This window comes from Phyllostomus hastatus, unplaced genomic scaffold, assembly GCF_019186645.2.
Source record: "Phyllostomus hastatus isolate PE091 unplaced genomic scaffold, TTU_PhHast_1.1 phas_scaffold_93, whole genome shotgun sequence".
Classification (NCBI taxonomy): Eukaryota; Metazoa; Chordata; class Mammalia; order Chiroptera; family Phyllostomidae; genus Phyllostomus; species Phyllostomus hastatus.
Genome location: NW_025334042.1, coordinates 5,444,719 through 5,458,061, shown reverse-complemented (window position 1 = coordinate 5,458,061; position 13,343 = coordinate 5,444,719). Strand labels below are relative to the sequence as shown.

Genomic DNA, 13,343 nt, shown 5'->3' with positions numbered 1-13,343 from the left:
GTGCAGTTCTTGGGTTAAGGATACGAAGCCTTGGGCATGAAGCAGCATGACAGCAAAGGCCATTTGCATTTATGGTTAAAACTTTCCAAAACTGCTGTGGGCAAGATCAAATCAGACACTATAATTTTAGTTTCTAGCTTCTTGCTCAACACACATGAGGAGCAAGGCGTGGCGTTAAGTGCAGGTCTGTGAATGGTTCCTGGAGGAGGGTCCCGCCGCGGCGCAGCCCTCGCCCCAAGGGTTTTCTCTAGGCCAAGTGCACACCTAGGGAACATGCAACACAGGTGGTTTATATTTAGCTTTGGAAAGCCTACAAGTCAGACATCAGGAGAGCATTTTTCTTACAGAAACATTATTATAGGTCTTCAGATCCCCAAGCCAACCCTCAAATTTTTCTTGGGGCAAAAATCTGTCTGAAATACAATGGTAACATTACCAGAGAACTTAATTGCTATGTTTAGCAATGTGTCTTTGGGAAAAATGCATTCAAGGATCCAACTTAGACACCAGGGGTCATTTTCCCTCTATGTAGCCTGGACAGCCTGAATGAGGACCCATCCTTCTCTGCTTTTCATCTGCAGCAAAGAAACTGACACTGCCTCATCTTTGGACTCCACTGGGGGCTCATGCAGGAGCCATGGGGATAATGAAAATTAGGCAAGGCAGCGCGGGACTCCCAAAGGTATGGGAGTGGGGGACTGGGTAGGGCCTGGCCAGCATGGCCAGGAGGCCAGTCCAGGCTAGCTCCTGATCGATTCCCTGTCTTCCATTCTGTTAGTGTCAGGGATTGTTCTACCATTTCACCACCTCCATGCTTTTACTCCTTCTTTTCTGCCATGAAGTTCTGGGTGCCTGTTGTATCAGGCACTTTGCTGGGCACTGTGCAGTTCCTGAAATAAACAAGACACAGGCCTTACCCTAAGGAATAGAACTTTTATTAAAATTTGAACCCCAGATGAGAAACAGTCATCTCCAGTGCCTGAAACAGCATCTGACACATAGTAACTACTGACTAAATATTTGTTGAATGAATGAAGGAGCTCATAGTCATGTGAGATGGTGACCATTCTTTCCCAGCATGGCCCTCCCTGCTCTGAATTTGTCTTAATTAATTAACTTTTTAAAAGATCTTATTTATTTATTTTTTGAGAAAAGGGAAGGGAGGGAGAGAGAGAGGGAGAGAAATATCAATGTGTGCTTGCCTCTCACATGGCTCCTACTGGGGACCTGGCCTGCAACCCAGGCATACACCCTGACTGGGAATCGAACCAGCAACACTTTGAGCAACCCGTGCTCAATCCAGTGAACTACAACATCAAGGGCTGACCTTGTCTTTATAGTGTAGTAATGTCAAATTCTGCAGACGTCACTCAGGGGATTTGCTGCCTTGGGACTTGGCTCATGGTGTTCTTCCTGCCCAGCATCCCTGTCTTAGTCTCGCCCTTCCCAGCCCTCCCCATATCTTTCCACGAATAACTCCTATCTTAAAGTTATTAACTTATTTAACAAATATTAGTTGAGCTCCCATTACTTGGGAGGAACTGTCCTAGAAACTGGTAATTCAGTGAGGAACAGAAAACCACAGCTTCGTATGTCCCGCCCTCAGGAGTATAGCCTATCAAAAAGAAGGAAAACAAGGTGACACGGCCAGCTGTCTGCTGACCACGTGATTAGTGTTGTGAAGGCAGGAACAGGCGCCATGAGCACATAAGTAGAGGGACCCTTCCTAGTCTTGGAAGTTAAGACCTGCTTCTCTGGTGAAGGGATGTTTAAATTGGGGGAGGGGAAGGGGCGGTGGGAAGGGATTACTTTTGAGGCAGAGGAAGTGGCATGAACAAAGGCGGTAAAGTGGAAGGAGCAGAACATGTTGGAGAACTGAAGTATGCCAAGATCTGGGCGGGGCTCCACCATCTGGAGGAAGCCCTCCTCCTTTTTGCTCCCGAGAATATTTTAGATGCTTGCTTGGAGCAGCCACGATTCTCTCTTCCTAATTCCATCATCACCCTGCATATCACGTTGTCATATAGTTCGTACGTGATGAGTCTGCCTTCCTGTGTAGACCACAAACATTGAAAAGGCCACCACTCTTTAAATTTTATTTTTCAATTACAGTTTACATTTGATATTAGTTTGTATTAGTTCCAGGTGAAAAGGCAATCATTTCTGAAGTCCCAGCACTTGGTGTGGTGTGAGGTGTGTTGAAGGCGATTGGTAAACGTCAGTCATATAAAACAATGAGTTCATGCCTTGAACCAAGCTTTTGATAAGAGCAGGTATTAAAATGACAATGAACCCCAAATGATACTGCCTGAAAAATACCTGAAGTAAAGCTTGTCCATTTAGTCAGTTAAATTCCAAGCCACGACCTTTCACAATCAGCCAAACTAGGGAAGGGCAAGAGCCCATAATGATGCTGGAGGAGCTTTCCTGCTCGCCTGACAGAGTGGGTCCAGAGTTGTTGAGGGTCACGGCAGGGATTTTCTTAAAACAGCAGCAGCAGCAGCAGCAGTGACAAGGCATTTCGGTTGCTCTCACATGTAGAGGAATGTCCAGGCAGTGTAATATTAACAGCCACTGGTTTCATAACCGTTATGTTCTAAAAGAAAATTTAGGGGACTCACACAGGGCTGCCAACTTTTTACTTGAATAAGGTCATTTAAACAAAATCAGTCTTGTTATACCATAAATTGGCTTTTTAAAACCTCTCAAAAGGGAAGGCTTTGAATCAAACACATTTAGCTTTAGGAAAAACTTACTGTATTGGTCTTGGTTGGTATCATTTTGCTGGGACCCAGTGGACTTTTTCTGAGGAATTTGCAGTGACAATCGGGAACGCCTTGAACAACCTGCCAGAGCGGCGAGCTCAGGAAGCTCAGTCACTGACAGGGCGGTCTGGGAGAGGCCGCCCCCACAAGGGGCAAGTCTGGGTCTTGAGGGTCCAGCGGGTGGGCAATCTGGACTTGCAGTCTGCCATGGGAAGACATTTGCTGTGGCAAAATGGTCAAATGCAATTCAATGATATAGGGTATGCCTATACCTCAAAGCCAGTTACTTGAACTAAACATTGCATTTTCAACTTCTAGAAACAAGACTGACCTGCATTTGTTTGGTCTTTATACTGTGTGTTCACGTGGAAACGACACTTCTCAATCCTTCAGCAACTGTTTTTCTCCCCAGTGAGCAACCTCAGTTCTCAGAAGGAGGGTTCACCTCTCAGAGGAGGGAAAGAAGGCAAGACCAGTAACCGAGGGAGTTTCTGTCTGGGAATTTAGACATAGAAACTGGCTCAGTGGGTAGATGGCACTAACATGAAAGCTGAAACTTTGGCTTCTCTAAGAAGCCAAAACATAATTTCCCTTAAAATAGTTTGAGCAACAGGGAAAGACAATCCCATTTTCAACGTGTCTAATCTCTCTGGGCCACTGTGGGCATTGGTTTGAATTGCAAATATCTAAGTGGGTGAAATCTGCTCTTCTTTAATTCAATTAGGTTGACACAAATGAACAGCTGAGAAGAATAGCCCAAATGAGGGTCATTGAATGTGACCACAAACCTGAGTTCGTGTCTGCGATGGGCATAAATGCTGCCCATCAAACAGGTACACATACACGTTCCCTACTTAATTTTGTACTGTCACCTATTAAAACTTTAAGTCTGAATTCTTTACCTGGAGGTTGTGTGCTATGGCACTGGACAACATTCTGTTGGTCTCACTAGTCCTCTGTGAAACCCATGATCACTAGAGCAGGAAGGCTTAAAGAAATGACTGCCATTTCCCTCAACACTCCATCCCCATTCCTGCATCCCAAGGTACTGGTGGAGTTCTGGGAATATATTGCTTCTTTTCACTGGAGTCTTGTTGCTCATGGGATAGGGCCGAGGGGCAGGTAGCAGCTCTCACTGTTCGAGGTACGCCTTTGGCTAGTCCGGGGATGAAGAGGGACAATGGCAGGCCTAGGCCAGATTAGGGCCAAAGTGGTGTTTATACACCAATCTGGGAATCCTAAAGAAAGGGGACCCGATTAGGGGGCAAAGTCTTCCTGCAGGAAAGGAAAAAAACCCAAGCTAATGCCCCACCCTTGTTTCTATGTACAGGAATGCTAAGGTATTTACTCTCCCCTTCCAACATTTGCACAGTCTCAAGGAAAAGTAAACGGCACTCCCACTTTAATCCCATAGTGGTTCACAGCTCAAAATTCCTTCTCTGCTTCAAATGCAGTAGATCAAAGCAAAAGCTGAAAAGGGATAAGCATCCCTTTGCAAGGACTTGCCATGTGGCCTGTAGCTGCCGTGTTCCTTTCTGATGTAGACCTGGGAGGGTTTTCCATGGAAAGGTCTTTTTCTGACCAGACCTGTGGGAGTGTTTTGTGTCTAGGAATGATTGCCCGGGACGTGTGAGAGGTCCCAGAGCCGTGAGAGAAGTGGGTGATGTCACCTGCAAAAACGGAGAGACGCTACAGAACTTCCTCATGGTCGATAAGGTAACCCCAGAATACATACCTGCCTGTAGAGCTATCACCCCGTGTGAACCCCCTTCTGTGACATCACAGTGTGCTGGGATACCCAACCAGGGAAAAGGACAGTAAGAATTCTTTGCCGAGCTGGGGAGTAAGCTGGTGTCGTTGACCCCACACTGGTTACAGGCGCCATAAAGTAGACCTAAAGGGGAAAAGAAAAAGGAATATGCACAGTAAGCATTGGAGCTCAGCGGGTCTGGTGGTCGGAGGGCACCCTTGGGAAAGTCTTTGTAGCTGGAGTGCCCTTACGACAACCACTGAACATTGTGAGAAAGAGCGACAAGAAGCTTTGATTAGACTTTGTCCTGAAAGATGGAATTAAAATGTAAGTAACTTATCTCACATAATATCATTTATATCACAGGTGGCAAACACAAGGCCCTCAGGCTGAATCTTCCATCTTGTTTTATCCGGCCCGGCACCTTGTTTCTACCAGGCAGCAGTGCTGAGCTCCTTGCCCCTAGTTAAGGAGTAAGTTACATTTATACAGTCCTAAAATTATATTTGGCCCTTTGAAGGCAACCTCGAGGCTGATGTGGCCCCCAGTGAAAATAAGTTTGGCACCCCTGGTTTACACACTCATTAAAACAATGTGCTCCTCCTCAGGTTGATGGAAGACTGAGGTGTTGCAGCCTGTCAAGGCCTGGCAGGTCCACTCCAGATTTGGGCAGACGGGAGAAAGTGCACGGAGCCGGAGGTGCTTGGCATGCCTTTATTCGTGGGTGGGCGGGCCACGCACGTGGCAAACTGCATGTCAATCTAGTGAGGAGCCCCTACCTCCTTAAGTGCTAGAGATAAACAAAGCCGGCTCAAGCCAAAAGATTACATAACATAGCACGATTCTGTGCATGCGAGCCCACTTCCTGTTATGGGAACCATTTATCTGACCCAATCTCAAGGCTCTGAGAGCACTAGTCATCAGGCCTTTTCAAGGCTAGGGGAACACTGCTTCCCTTAGTTACCCCAACACCTGGGTGGGGAAGCCAGGCTGCCTCCATTTACCCTACAACTGAAATGTTGATTTTTAAGCAGTTTTTCAACAAAATTGTATGTTTGACTTTCACAGCACAAAGTGGGTCATTTTTACAAAGATATTCATGAGCCTCATCATTTTTTCCCAAGGGCCTGTCTTCCTTCTTTGATTAAAAAAAAGTTTTTAAAGATTTTATTTATTTATTTTTAGAGAGATGAAGGGAGGGAGAAAGAGAGAGAAACATCAATGTGTGGTTGCCTCTCACGTGGCCCCACTGGGGACCTGGCCCACAACCTAGGCATGTGCCCTGACTGGGAATCGAACCTGCGATGCTTTGGTTTGCAGCCCGTGCTCAATCCACTGAGCTATGCCAGCCAAGGCCATTCTTTGATGTTTATATATTCTCTTTTGAAGGAATGTCACCACCCTCATGGATTAGCTCCTCTTTGCTCATCCAGGTGTCTCAGCTGCCATCTCCTCCCCGCCTAACAACTTCTGTGTGATTTGAGTAGTTTTCCAAAATCACACCCATTAATTCTGTGAAGTCCCACATCTTTGTGAGCTTCGCGATTTCACTCTGCTGCCGATTTGCTTTACATTGCATTCTTATATTTGATGCTGGGAGGGAAGGCTGATTGACATGGGGATTTTATAGTAATCAGAGAGATGTTTGAGCAAGACAAATTTGTAATTTGTCAATTCAGTTTCCAAGTATGTAAGAACCAGTGGGAGATCTTATTAAAATGCAGATTCTTATTCAGTGAGAACGGGGTGAGACCTAAGGCCTGCATTGCTAACTAGCCTCCTGGTGATGCCCATTTTACCAGTCCTGCTGCATTTCCACGTTAGGCCCTTCTAGCTGCAAATTCTGCAAGTTCATTGACAGCAAACACTGAGGGGATGTGGACAGCCTGCTCGGCCTGGGCTGCAAGGCCGAGTGGCAGGGGATGGGTTACTTTCTCCAGCTTCCCAGGATCGCATCTTGGATAAAAGAAATTTTTTGTCCTCTCTCTCTCACACCTGGGCTATCCCTTCACTTGAGAAATTTATTTTTGATAATAAAGTACTGAAGTTTTCAAATAATTTACTTAAATATTTTATATTTACTTAAAATATAAACTATATTCAGAGGTATTCGTATAATAAAGTCACACCCAGTCTCCCACATTTTCATAAGCTTCCTGGGTGAGAGAATAGAGGGTAGGCACAGCTGTCCGTCTCAGGATACAGCCTTCGGAGTGTGTCACTAGGCTGCTAAGGTAGGGGCTCCCCTAGAACGCTCAGGAAACAGATTTCTGTGTTTTCGTGTGGGTGACCTCTGCCCAGGGCTTTATGACTCTCGTTGTTCAGCAAAATAAGTAGTTCTCTCCCCAGCCCAGTATCTTTCCATTCCCAGATGAGTTGAATGGAGGCAGTTTGGATTATTAGCAACAGGAGTTCCAAGGGCCACACCCCACTTCCCCCAGGAGAGGCTACAATGAACTTGGGTTCATAGCCTTGCGAAGGCAAGTGCAGAGCCCTGGGAAAGTGGGCAGCCAGGCAGCCAGGTTCATTTCTCACCTGAAGAGCGAATCATGCCAAGGCATCAGTCAGTGTATAAATAAGTAAAACCAACAGGAGTCCAGTGTGGAAAAGTTGCGATTCTCTAAGTAACAGAACCTCTAGAATGATATGACCTACGGAGACATCACTAAGGCCACACTCATCTACAGAATCCGTGACACCATCTCCATACTCTCTTCTTTCTCAGGCTGTGTTCTGAGGGTGGTCTTCAGTTGTGGTTTAATCCTCAACATTGTGGAACCGCCCTCCTTTACATTCACAAAATATCACCTGTATTCTGTCTCATTAAGGACACAGGGAACGTGGCTTTTGTTGTCCTATGTTCTTTGTCAATCGTAAAATAAGCAAGAGGTACAGAGAGCCTCTTGCTTTCCTGGCTCCCACCCATTCCCCTGGGCAGCGTGGTGGTTTTAATTGCCACGTCCAGGGATGCCGGGCGTGAGGAACGGCACTAGGACTTCCTGGGCATCATGTTGTAGCAGCTGCTGGAGATCGGACAAGATAGTCTTTCTGCTCTGTGCCATTTCACCTCCATCTAATGTCTCTTTTTTTAATAAAGAAACTTTCACTGAAGCTAAAATGCAAACTAGAAGTGCACATGTCAAACTCTGTGCTGCACGATTGCTGTATCACTTCTGTGTGTACTTTGCAACTTTATACCATGATAGGTAAAGGAATGGCTGGATCTTTAAAGACTGTCCACACAACCAAGCAAGGTTGGAGATTAGTCATGTCAGTCAATGTTGGCACAAACAACTTTTCTTTATGCACCGAGACCGGGGATCAAACCTGCAACTCTTCGGCTGTAGGATGACGGTTCAAGCAAATGAACCACACTGGCCAGGGGTCTTTCTCTTCTTAAGAGGATAGGTGACCTCGCCAGATAAACTTCTCTTATCTGGAGTCCTGTGCTTCTCCTAATAGCCAGGCAGTGATGGAAGCTCAGTGATGGATGGTGGACTGGAGGGGCTCAGGGCTGACACTGGGGTCAGGGGGCCACAGGGCAGTAGGGACCATCATCTAACCCTGCATGAGGCCACTGGGGGCTCTCTGGCTTGTTCACCCATCTCTTCACCTGCAGGTTTATTTATTTGTTTCTGTGATTATAGGGGAGCAGGTGGTTACATTTCTTGAGCATTATTATTAAGTATACTTGGTATAAGAAAAATGTACACAATAAATGTAAGAACTGCCTTAAACAAATTCATAACTGAGCCTATATAAAGATGAGGTTCATCTTCTGAGTAATTATTCATTGAATAATCTGTATGCATTGTTTTAAGATTGCATGTTATAAGCCACTCTACCATAACTCAGTATGTAGCTACTTTTTACTTGTTGATTCTATTTTTCTTCAGCCATAAAGTGGCAGGACTTGTCGTTTCAGTCACACAGAGATAAATAACGCCTGGTTCCTGTGTTCAGGTACCTTACAGGTAAGACAGGCACACAAGAAACAATGCTCTATGCTGCATTGCGAGAGGTACTGTGGGTGCACAACTGAACGATCATGTCAGTGCAGAGGAAGGAGAGGGGATACCTGGACACTAGGGGTTTGAGGATGGAAAGGAAGTGGGGAGACAGAGAGACAAGTGACGTAACACCCTGCTGACCTTGTGGGCTGAAGGTGTGACTGAGGGAGGGTGGGCACCCCAGGAGGCCTCTCGAGCCTTCCTCTTCCTCACCCACAGTATCCAATTCGATGCTGAGAACTGTTGTTCTTACTCTGGCCATAGCTTTTATTCATCATCTCCCTTCTTTATCCTCTTTATTCTTTCCATTTTATCCCTCTTATAATGATCTAACTGGCCTGCCAGCTGCCAATAGAATGATCTTCCTTTAAAACAAAACAGAACAGATCCCTGACCATACAATCTCCCTTTCTCACTTGTGGCTCTTCTTTGGCTAGACTGTTGCCAGCCTCCACAATCTGGACGGAGTCTGGTCTTCCTAGCTCATTTCCTGACACTCACACACCCACCCCTCTACCTGGTACAAGCTGAGACCCTTCAGAATGTGATGTATTTGTGATGTTTGCACACACAGACACGGCTCATTTATTTGCCACTGGCCCACCAGCCTTTTTTCCTGTCTCTCATACTGGCCAGCTTGTTTCTGCCTCTGAGCTGGTTTGGTATGTGCTCTCCATCCGAAAGACCCATCAGCTATATCTCAACACCAACACCTTCCCTGACCACCTTAGCTAAATAGTCTCCACATCACAGAGCTTTGCTTTTTGTAAGCTTCAGGACCACCGTGAGGGTGTAGGGTATGCTTTTAGTAATAGACAAAGATGCTCCCTCTGGCCAGTGCAGACCCATCCACCCTTTGGGCTGCACCTCTGTGCAGAGGATACACTGCTAACTTTTGTCCCTAACTGAAATTGCCTTGTTTATTTGCCTGCTTGTTCTTTGCCAGTATCCCCAATTAGTTGTATGAGACCAAAAATGTCCTCTGCTTTTCAAAGCCATGTCTTCAGTACTTGATGTGTGTCTTTAACTCCAGGGCTTAGAATATTGTATGAATTCAATAAATATTGGTCGAATGAATGAATGAATTCTGTGATGCCTGGATTGATCCTGTCTCTACAATGTCTAAGGCCTCTGAATATGCATCTTCTCTCCTCCAGCCGACTAGGAGCTTCCGGAGGTCAGAGAAGGTGCTTCATCGATCCTGTGTTGTTTAGTACAGATTCTGACACCTCCTGGGTCTCTAATAAGAATGTGTTTATATTAGTGCCTGAGTTTGTGAATGTCAATGAAAGGAAGAAAAGTGGTTCTAGTAAAATAAAGAAGTCTGAAGGAGAAGCTGTTCTCTAGGGGAAAACAGGGATCAATTTTGAGTGTGCGATGTCAGCTGACCAGTGAGATGAAAACGTCCAGAGGTGACGACAGGGAGGGTGGAACTCGAGAGCAGGTGGGGCCGAGGGAAGCTGCGGACATGGATAACAATATTAAGAAGGGAAAGGTTGGCAAATGCCGTAACGTACCCCGTCTTCCCAACTTAGGCCTTCTCAGTCGATAAACCTTTCTTTGCTCCACACTCTGATCTCTTGAATACTGGCCTTTCCTTTGGAACACTGGCACATGGACCCTGTGCCTGTAACAGACGGCCGCTGTAGCCCAGGCCAGTGTCCGCAGCAGATGCGCCCTGGCTGGGTGCCCTGCTCTGGGTCATGAGTCCTGAGAAGCTGTCAGGGCTGTCTTGCCTCAATGACCTAGGAGGGGGACCTTGGCTGGCACTGCTTGCCCTTGCTAGGTGTCACATTTGGAGTAAGGAGTTGATTTTTGACTCGGCCAGCTACCTGTGTGCTCCTGAGCCCTATGTGGAGTGATCCCCTGGTGACTGCAGAGCTGTCTTCAAGACCTGAAGAAATGATTCATCACCCTTACCCAATCTCCGACCACACAGCTCCCAGCGTGGCCCCGAACATCTAACCCACGATGTCCTGTGACTCTTTGCCCTATATAATCTGTACCCTGCCATTAGGGAATTTGGGCTCTTGAGTACTAGCTCCCCATTATCTTGGATGGCACCATTCATAATAAAATAGCCAATATTTCTCCACTGCAAAAACAAACAAAAAATAAAGAAAAACATAAAGAAGAGAGGTTATGGATGCAGGTCATAGATTGGGAGCCTGTGACCAACACCCTGCTGCCCCCACCCCCTGACCCATGGTACTTAAAAACTTTCAAATTTATTGCCTACCTCCCAAAATTAGGAGGTCCTCAAACAAATTTTAGATTTTCAATTTCCTGGAAATGTCAGATCTGGTGACACGGTGCCAAGGGGTGGCTCCCCTAGGGGGCTTTGTGTGCCCCCTCTCTGCTCCCTGTCACCTGCCTGGCTTGGCAGGCTTTCTGAGTTCACTTGGAATGAGAAGCAAAGAGGACACCAAGTGCTTCCAGTGAGGGCTGTGGAGGAGGGAGAGGGCCTGTGAAGAGTGAGAGGATTGGGAAGAGGCAGGAGGAGGGTATGGGGCAGCACAGTATGGAAAAGTCAGGTGAGCAGAGCAGATCAGCGAGCAAATGGGGAGGAGGTGGATGAGATGGGAGGAAAGTGACCGTTAACAAAACAGTGTTGATTTTGATGACTGAAAAATTAGTGATAGTCTTAGGTCCATAGTGGTTAAGAGCATGAATTTCAGCATCAGATGAAACTGTCAAAAACTTGGATCAGCAAGTTTTGGGGACTATAAGGTCACTTTTATAGTTATACAGAACACATTATTTTATTCTTTACATTTCAACAGTAAAAATAACTTCATTATGGTGAGTTTCATTCTATTTTGATCACTTTGTCCCCCTCCCCCTGAAGCAATTGTTCTTATAAATGTTTTTTGCTAATGCAAGTTTTCTTAGGACAATGACTTTTAGGTCTACAACATAGCAGAACCTAATAAATGGTTAACTATTAATAAATTTTTCTGCCTACCACTCAGAGATGCCACCACCTCAGATCTCTCTAGATCGATGTATTTTTCATATTTAAATAGAGAAACACTGCATTATTAAAAATGATATTAATTTATGTTCAAAAAGCCAGCCCAGAATCTAAGTGGGGCTTTCAAATGTCCTTCTCAGCAGCTGTTTAGAAATCCATTCTTTTCTCATCTCGGGAGGAAGGAGAACCGACTCCCTGGTTGTGACGATAAGTGTGCTGTGGGTGCACGCTCCCCGTTGCACTCACGTGATTGATTTGACTCCGAGCTCAATGAGTTCTTCCGAGTTCATAAGTTGTTTCAACCGACCCTGGATGTTTTAACAACGGACTACCTGCTTTTAGATCATCTTCTCTCCTAGGAACTCCTTATGCCGAAAGCAGGGAGAGAATTCTCTTGTCTTCTGGGAAAAATTCTTGAGAGAAATAGGCCATTTATTGCTTTCTTGGAAAATTTCTTTTCATAGTCATGTCTTCTTTAAAAAAGTTATTGTTCATTTTTAAAATGCATTTAAAGAAGACCAGTGAATGGATGGATGGATGGATGGATGGATGGAGAGAGGTGAGTTTAAAAAAGCAGATCAGTATAGTAACTGTGGAGTTTAAGTGGTGCATATATGATGAGTCCTTACAACTTTTTAAACATTTCTGTATGCTTGAAAATTTTTATAACACAATGTAGGGGAAAGAAGTCATGGTTCCAGACACCTAAAACTGCAATTGAAGTATCATGCCAGCAGGGGGTGGCACTGCTTTGACAATCAGATAGGCCTGTGATACAGAAGCTGGAATTTCACACTTGATTTACCTAAGTGGAACTTAGACTAGCTGAATTTATGCCAAAGTGTTTGAAGAGAATATTTGCAAGTATTTTTTAAAGAAGTAAAGTCTTAAGTATAATTCAGTCCCTTTGTGACCAATGCTCAATTACTGTTAACTATAAAGCCTGATACCTAGCTCAAAGTCTCTTCCTCCCAGTAAGCAGGTAGAGCTTGCTTGGACTTGGACTTCACCTGCAAAGCGCCCGGACTACTGAACTTCATGTCAGCTGGTCAGCCCTCCACTGTGCCGTCAAGCTACTTAGACTGAGCAGAGAGCTAAAGAGTAAAGAAATTTTCTGCAAAAGTGGTGTCTCTCAAGATTCCTTTCATTTGTTCCCCCTGGGGATTTGTCTTTAGTGTTGGAACTTTAGAGTTGATATACTACAGTCCTTATTTTACTGCTCTTTTATTTTATTGCATTTCCTCTTTTTTACCTTCATGTCCTATTCCATCCCACCCTCCACAGCAATGACAGCCACTCCAGTGTGTTTCCTATATATCCTTGGATGTCCAGGCTTTCGGGAATATTGCTAGTGTTGTTTTTGACTGTGTTTTAGTTATGAACATCTGCTCCTAGTCTGATGCATGGAATTCCTTGGCCCATGCCTTTAACTTTTCCTTCTCAACTGTGGATCCCCCAGCTTGGGTGACCACAAACTCTGCAGGCCCCCTTTTGAATCTATGGAAGTATTCCTCTGGAACACACACTGGGAGTGGGGTACAGGATGCTCAGAGCCTTAAGTTCGTGAAAGTCTGCCAGGTGGTCAGTCAGTTCTAACTCGTAACAGCAATGCATGAGACTTACTGCTTCTCTGCATGTCCAACACCTGACATTACCACACTTTCTAAATTTTGCAATCTGACTGGGGTAAAGTGATATCTTGTTTGAATTTGCCTCTCTTTGACTAGTAACAAAGTTGTGCATTGCTTTCTTATGGTAGCTATTTAGATTGCTCCTTCTGTGAATTGTTTGGCCCAGTTTTACATTGGGTTATTGGTCTTCCACAGGATGAGGCTCTAACTTTC

At 45.2% G+C, this 13,343-nt stretch overlaps 1 protein-coding gene across 1 annotated transcript in view; it reads left to right on the top strand.

Annotated features, from left to right (window-relative positions):
* The window catches only part of MYRFL (myelin regulatory factor like), an 86,997-nt gene that overhangs the window by 47,587 nt on the left and 26,067 nt on the right, over positions 1-13,343 (top strand). The window contains 3 exon segments of the mRNA XM_045829341.1: positions 3,490-3,598; positions 4,376-4,399; positions 4,402-4,481. Coding sequence (XP_045685297.1) covers positions 3,490-3,598; positions 4,376-4,399; positions 4,402-4,481 — 213 coding nt within the window.